Raw genomic sequence first — 8,229 nt, forward strand, 5'->3', positions numbered from 1 at the left:
CTTAAGTTTTTCACAGAAGTATAATTGATGGAGTGAAGAAATTTTATTTCATGTTTTAAGGTGTGTATTTGCTATAAGAATAAATAGAAACCACCTGTAAAATGTAGATATTTCATGGTGCATTTACCATGAATTTAGAACATGAGTTTTTCTTAATTTATTCCCCGAAAACTACACTCAGTCTCTGTTCTTTCGAACAGGAAGAGGCTGTTTCCAAGAAACTTAGGAACTCAGTGGATAGGTTGATTGTCACTTTAGCATCCATACTGTAAGAGAGATAAGTGCCAGCGTAGACAGCTTAGACCAAATGCCCCATTTCTGTGCTGGAAGTTATATGAGTGCAGTTCTATGATGTAGAAAAAAATGTTTTTTTAAGTGTGTGTGTGTGGGTGGGATGGGATAGTAGTGCAGTGGTAGCAACAGGGAAGACAAATTGATTAGTGCCAATACAGTTTAATGGTTCACAACTGCAGACCTCCAGTTAACCCTACCATTGATCCAGATGCAGAAAGGCAGTGGCTGGAGATGTAGCTGCAGGCATGCTTGTTCAGGGTTTCAGCTGATGGGTTTTGTGCCTGGATAAGTCATTATTAGTTTGTTAGTGTTGTTCTTTGATGTGGTAGAGTGTAGAGATGGTGCTTAACCTAAAAGGATTAGGATACCTGAGAGGCTTTCTACCTGTCCAATTCAAATGCCAAAGAAGCTTCTGGTGCCTTTTCGTAAATTTTTGGAGAGAAAGAAGAATTGAACTGGGTGATTTTTGTTTGAAGCTGCTCACGCAAGGTGCAGTTTCTTCTTTCAGTGCTTTGTTTTTACATTAAAATAGATGTCCATATTTTTCAATTTGCCAGCATGATGCAAGTGTTCCATTTTCTTACTGTTTTATATAAACTTTCATTTTGCTGCATTCAAAATAGGCAGACAAGAATAACCGGGGAAGTTGGGTGTGAAGTCATTTTATCAAACTATAAATCATCTTAGAAATGTCTGCTATCAGAGGTGACCCAGCTGTATTTAAAAGTGGATGCTGGAAATCTGAAAGAAAAACAGAAATTGATGGAGAAGGACAACAGATCTGGCAGCATCTATGGAGAGAAATCAGAGTTAACGTTTTGATCCAGTGACCCTTCTTTGGAACAGGGTAATGTGGTTAAATATGCTGAACAAAAATAGTGGGAGTGCATATTGTGATGAGGACATAAGGAATCTGCAAGAGGATATGCGAGGTGACTGAATGGGCAAAAAATTGGCTGATGGAACTTAATGTGGGAGACTGTGAGGTCATGCACTTTGGTCGGAAGAATAAATAGGTGGACTATTATTTAAGTCGAGAGGGATTGCAAAGAAAGTGAAGCACAGAGGAATCTAGGTATTCTATATGCGTCAAACACAAAAAGTTAGTATACAATTGCAGCAAGTAATTAAGAAAGCGCATGGAATTTTGGACTTTATTGCTAGAGGATTGGAGTTTTAAAAACAGGGAAGTCTTCTAACTGTATGGGGTGTTGGCACGAACTACACTGGAGTACTGTGTACACTTTTGATCCATGCATGTAAACAAAAAGGATATATTGGCATTGTTCAAAAGAGATTTACTAGGCTATATCTGAACTTATTAAGAAAGGCTCAACACGCTCGGTCTTTATTCATTAGAGTTTAGAATAATGATGGTGATTTTATTGAAGCATTCAAGATTCTGAGAGGGCTTTAGTGACTAGATATTGAGAAGATCTTTCCACAGATAGGGAATCTCAAACTAGGGGCATAGTTCCAGAATAAGAGAGACTCATCTAATATTGAGATGCATAGTAATTCCTTCCCCAGAGGTTAGTGAATGTCTACAGTTCTCTACCCCAGAGAGTTGTGGAGGCTAGATCACAGAAGATATGTAAAAAGGAGGTGAATAGATTTATGAAAGATCAGGGAGTTGGGTGCTATGAAGATGAAGCAGATCAGCCATAAACTTGAATGGCAGGGCAGACCTGTGAGGCCAAATGGCCTACTCCTGTTCCTACTTCTTGTGTTCTATTATTCACTACCAAGTAAGAATATTGGTGGGAAAAACTCTATTTCTGGTCACTTACTAAAAGAATTATAGAATAAAAGTTGCATTGTGCAGCATGCACCACGACCAGTTGTGCCAGTAAATCAAAAATGGCGATTAGCCCATTGACTCTTCTCATTGTGAACACTTCTTCAAAACCTTCAGCAGCTTCTTTGCACTCATTTCAGACTGCCAACATTATTTTTTTTAATATAACAACAGTGACACTTTCCTTGGGATTATGGGATATCAGAGTATTTTGTTGGTGAGGTGCCAGGTAATGCAAATGTTTACCATTCATGTAAAAGCTGCTTGAACTTAATGACTCAGCCCTCACTCCATGAGTTATTTACAGGCTTATTGGGGACAAGAGGGGAAATAACTTTAGATGTGCAAACGCAGTTGATTTATTTATAGTATATATCAAAACAGTTCTAAAAATCCCCTTCAGACATGAACTAATGCGAACTATTAATATTTCACTCAATGTTGTAATAATGTTGAAGTGCAACCTTGGGCCAAAAATTGGATTAAAATGACACTGAGGCTGTCCCACATCTTCCCCCAATCACTGCCCACTAAAAGCTTTTTATTTAGGTACAAATATTGCAGTAACTTTAGGTGAGGGTATCTGCCTGAAAAGAGCCAGCCCCCATCCGACTCCCTCTTCATATGCACTGAGTAGTGTGACGGTCCTGTTCTTGCATAGTACACAGGATGTATGTTTACCATAGAAGGTTATGTTAAGGGATGAGCAAGTGTGGATTGGAAGCAATCAGCCTCCCAGGCACTTAGAATAACTGTTATTAATCCGGAGTTTCATTCCTTCATGGTTTAAAGTTATATTATCATTTGTTAAAGGATTGATCATTTGGGGTTTCACCAGTGACTTGTGGGAGATTTTACTTTTACGTGGTATTGAAATGTGTTCTTTGCTTGCCAAGTGCGGAGTGCATCACAAATAAAATGCTTTTTGGTTTTCTCAAGTAGTAAGCTGGATGAGTCCATTCCAGGAAAAGGTGCAGTACGTTCTGGGAAGTTGTACATCTGATCAGTTTTGTCTGCCTTCTGTTAGTGAGACCTGCAGCGTTTGATTTCAATGGAAATGAGAATCAGATGGGTTCTGTAGCAGAGGGTGATCCTCACTGCCAATTTCCCACCCATGTGGGTGGTGGAAACTTCTCTCTGTATGCTCTAAGTGAAAATGGGGAAGGGGGAACCTGGGGGGAAAAGAAAAGTTCTGTCAGTTTTTTTGAAAGTCATTCCAGTCCTTTGACTGGCTCCTCACCCAGTCCTGAACCAAATAATCCAGGTCTGATGGACTGTCTAGTTATTGAGCCTTTTTCACTGTTGGTGTGTTTTATCCTTAGCCAGGCTATTAAATGGAATGCTCTATCATGCCAAGGATTCTCTCCCTGAAGGAGCATACAACTGAGCCAGCTGAGTTTGCTGAAAATCTGTCATTTACTGTAGAAGTATGTTTAATAATGGCTAGAGATAGCTGCTGCTGAAGCTGTTATCCTTTTGAACAAAGGAGATTGCTAGATGGAGAAGAGCTTTTCTGAAGAATTAAAACATAAATAGAAACCATTTTGAACAATGAGACTAATTTTATTATATTCCTTTTTCGCTAATGACATTTCACAAGCTATGCAGTTGGTACTGTTAAATTCATTCTCTGCTCTTTCTCTAGATTTGGGATATAGATGCAAATACTTTATGTGCATGAATTTCCTAAAGATTGACTTTATTTATAGACTTGTGGGGACAAGAGGGGAAATAAGTTTAAATGTGGAAATGCATTTGATTCATTTATAATGACTGATAAAACAGTTCTCAAAATCCCTTTCAGACATGTACTAATGCAAACTGTTAATATTAAACTAAATGTTTTAATAATTTTGAAGTACAATCTTGAACCAAAAGTAGGATTAAAATAACATTGAGCCTGACCCACATCTTCTCCAACAACTCCTCCCCCACCAAAAGAAAAGAACACATTGCAGCAACTTTAGGTGAGGGTACCTGCCTGGAAACAGCCAACCCCCCCCCATCCATCCGATTCAGTCTTCAAATGCATTGAGTTCTTGCATGGTACATATGACATACGTTTGCTATATTAAAAAAAAACTTGAGGGATGAGCAAGTGTGGATTACAGGCAATCAGCCTCTCAGGCACTGAGAATTAACTGTTAGTAATCTGGAGTCTCATTCTTTATGTTTTAATAGTTGGAGATTTTTTTTAATTACAGTTAGCTTTCTTTCCTCAGTTCATATTTTTCCTCTCTTTCTGAAATGACTTGCCTTAGTCAGTGTCTTCCAATCAGTGTCAATGCTGTGAACATTTTATTTGTTCATGGGATGAGGGCAATCAGAGGCTGGGCCAGCATTTATTGTCCATCACTAATTGCCCTCGAGTAGATGGTAATAAACTGCATTCTTGAACCACTGTAGTTCTTGAGATAGTGGAACATGTGCAATATTGCATAGATGGGAGTTCTAGGATTGTGAGCCAGTAACAGTGAAAGAACAGCAATATAGTTTCAAGTCAGGATGGTGGGTGAGTGACATTGGCACTGCCTGTGAAGAATTCTATGATCTGACCCTTTTGTGCTTTTTGAACCGGGGCTTCTGATCTCTGGGTGATTGAATTGGTTCAGAAGTGTTTAGGGATTTAGTTGTGCTCAATTCAGCCCTTCTGGATAATCACTAAGACTGACTAGATACTAATTAGTGTAAGATTTGAAGAATAAATATCCAGGGAAATCCCATATGTGCATCCCAAGCTGCTGCCACTGGGCTCAGTGATGGACTTGTTTGGAGAAAGTTGCAGGCAGTAGAAATCAGCCCTTAGGAAGTGTAAACTTCCCAGGGGATTGCTGCGTGTGTCTGTGTGCCAGGACTTCCTCAAGGTCTCGATGCACATACATGTTCTGATGATCTGCACACCAGGAGATTTGAACCATAGAATTCACTATTTTCGGCTGCACTTCCTTGCTCAGAACTTGAACTGCTCACTTTACAAATATTTGATCTAACTGGTTGAGAAAATTCACAGAGGGACTCACATCCCAAATGCCCCACAGAGGGCACTGAGCTACTTTTCAAACACTCAGCGACGTGCAGGGCAAAGTTTTATCATTACCAAATGAGAAAAGTCTTCATACCAATGCAGACTCATAACAGCAGTTCTTGGGCCATTGTTTTAGATTCAACTCTGGATAGGATTATTCAGATATTTATTGCATGCCAACCCATATGGCTCGCAGGCAGTGCATCCCCACCAATATTAGCTGGCCATGCTGCCTTAGTGTTGGTATCCATAACAGCAGATAAATGTAGAGTCACACAGGGGAATGGGAGGGGAGTCTCAAGAGGGTGGACCATGAAGGCCAGGTAAGGAGGGAGCAGCCAAGATAGAATGATCTGGACAGTGAACCAGTGATTCCTTTCCTGAGGACTGGGCAGTTATTTGCTACGCTGTATGGAAAAATCGATCATTTCAATTGTAACAAAATGTGCTGTCCCTAAATTTCTTTATAATATATTTTCCAGAGGAAGTATTTCAAAATGTTACTGCACCGAAAAGGAATTGAAAGATCAACTCAACATTACTTTTAAAGCAAATACCTAGTTTGTTTTGTCAGAAATTGTTCTATTACTTAGCATTAAGTTTGTAATTTCTGTGTACCTAATAACACTGTGCAGAGTGAATAGATGCTCAAATAGAAAACAAATCATTAATGCCTGATTCTTTAATTCTGCAAACTTCAGGGCATTCTTATTCATTGTCCAGCAAAAACTTAATGCTTCAGTATGAAGGATATTTTAGTATGTTTGCTGATTGTGCTGTTTTACTATGATTGAAAACCAATATAGTTCTATATTGCACGTGAATTTGAAATCTTACCCGTGGGTACATTGTTTGCACAGCGATCAAAATGTTAAGTTTTTGTGCTATATTGCATCTTGGAAATTACTTTCTGTAGCTTTTCTGATCCTAGGCAAAGTAAAGCAGGTTTGACAAAGTTTGCAGATGAACAATACCAGTGTCCTCTGTTCAGAAGGGTTTCAGTTCACAAAAATGAGCACAACCACTTTAAATGTCAATTCAAATAGTTAGCTACTGCATAACCATTTACAGGAAGGATGTATGCTAACATAGAACAGAGACAAGTGAGAATAAAATGAGACCAATAAAAAGAGTTATCAAAAAGCTGCGATTAAATTTTTAAGGAAGCCATGAAGTGACCTTTTGTATACTTTTAATGACATCTAGATGCTAGCATACTTAGTCTTTTGGCAAAGAAAACTTTGATGGTATTTTGTGCTTTGATGGTTAATTATCTTGAAAATGTGATAAAGACTAGTACTCATTTGGATTCTGAGGGAAAAAGAGGGATTCGACCACCATCATCAAAGTGTTGCTCACTTCTGACCTGCGGAAGACAATTATAAATTTTCATTTAGAGCTGTTGAAGATTTAATTAAAGGCATTATCAGTTGCCAGCTGCAGGGCAGTGCAAAGAAAGTGAATTACATCTGCTGGTTATTGAAGGTGGAGAAGTACTGATGGTTTTTGTTTTGTTTCCTTCTTTTACAGATTCCACTTTCTTCCCGGGTCGATGTGCCGAGATCTTTGCTAAAGGTCAGAGCATTGGCAAGCTGGGAGTTCTTCACCCTGATGTTATCACCAAATTTGAACTGACCATGCCCTGCTCCGCTCTCGAAATCGACATTGAGCCCTTTCTTTAAACAACGAGATTGCTTCTTAGTTCTTATCACACTTTTTGTGTCCTTCAGTCATTCTTGCAAAGAGTAGCTACTGACACTGTTCAGCTGTAAAGATAAATATTTAATAAGGCAGAGGATCCCATGTCTGCTCTGTGGTTAAATATATTTTCCCTTCTGTAATTTTATCTGTTTGCTTGAAACTTAATAGTACATTCTTCAGCATAAACCAATTGAAACTGTAAATGTGTAATGCTGCAATTCAATGCAACATGTAAGCATAATATTAGAAGTAAAAAAAAACAAAATGTTGATACACAGAGGTCTAGCTTACCTGCTGTAACATGAATCATTGCTCTGAAACAAAAATTACTCTGTTTCTGTATATTTAATGGTAGCAAATATGATCTAAAATAAATGCATATATAATGGATAAAATAGTTTTAGTAGGTGGCATAAAGCCAACTTGAGGGTTTCCCCTGTTGAATGTTATAGTAGTGTATGCAAAAGTGGCCAATAGCTACCTTAATCCATTTTATAATGTAAATATGTGGAATACCTAAATCATGTAATGTCTGCCAGTCTGCAATGAATCAATTATTTTCTTTCTGCCCCTTAAGGATTTAATAGCATTTACTCAGTTGAATTGGTGCAATTGCTGCTTTACTTTCCAATGTAGAGAATGCACGTATAAATGCTATGGTATAAACAGGCCATCATTCAGAAAAAAAATAGAGACATTACAATGTAATCTACCTGACTACAATATGTAAATTTATATTGTGTGTCATTACCAGTAGTACTTTTGACTCTTCATAATGAAGTTTAATTATTCCTGATTAGACTATGTATAAAGAAATGAGAAACAATGTGTTCTCTGTGCCAGGCAAATGCATCTACCAGTTATTGAGCTAAGATTAGGAATTGCACTTTTATCTGATTGCTTGATTGTCTTCTAGACTAGCACAGCTTAGTTAGATTGTGGTTAACAATTCAGTTAGCGATCGACGTGATGTGCAATTCTAAAATTTTCTATTTTTGCTTTTAAAAATATTATCACAATAATATGCATGCCAGATTTTAAAACTGTTGACTAATATGATTTTTAAGAGGGCACAATTTCTCTCTGAAAGCTTTTAAAAATTAACTGATTTGGAGCTTTAGTCAAGGATCCACTTACATATCATTCAAGTCTCTCCTCTTAGTTCCCTCTTAACTATCATCCTTCTCTACTTCCCTAGTTGCATTTGAAGTTACTTACTGTTCTATGGATTGGCTGGCAGGATGCGTTAGTTTTATTTCCTGCAGTTGTATGGCCCACCACAGTGGCCTGCTTTAGAACTAATGAAATCCATCTCATGGCCTCTGGCGTTTTTAAACTTTTGAAGTCAAAATACTTACTTTTTTTTGTTGTGAGGAAGTCCTGGCAATGGCTAACCATTTCACTTGCTTTG

At 38.0% G+C, this 8,229-nt stretch overlaps 1 protein-coding gene across 2 annotated transcripts in view; it reads left to right on the forward strand.

The window, feature by feature from the left end:
* farsb (phenylalanyl-tRNA synthetase subunit beta) overlaps positions 1–7,421 on the forward strand; it is a 65,878-nt gene extending 58,457 nt beyond the window's left edge. For both annotated transcript variants that reach the window (XM_087993681.1, XM_043702054.2), the window contains exon 17: positions 6,648–7,421. In XM_087993681.1, the coding sequence (XP_087849807.1) occupies positions 6,648–6,799 (152 nt within the window). In that variant the 3' untranslated portion in view covers positions 6,800–7,421. The remainder of the gene's footprint in view (positions 1–6,647) is intronic.
* Positions 7,422–8,229: the final 808 nt, after the last annotated feature.

Source organism: Chiloscyllium plagiosum, unplaced genomic scaffold (genome assembly GCF_037043375.1).
Source record: "Chiloscyllium plagiosum isolate Xiang-an unplaced genomic scaffold, Cpla_swu_hap1 HiC_scaffold_13, whole genome shotgun sequence".
Taxonomy (NCBI): domain Eukaryota; kingdom Metazoa; phylum Chordata; class Chondrichthyes; order Orectolobiformes; family Hemiscylliidae; genus Chiloscyllium; species Chiloscyllium plagiosum.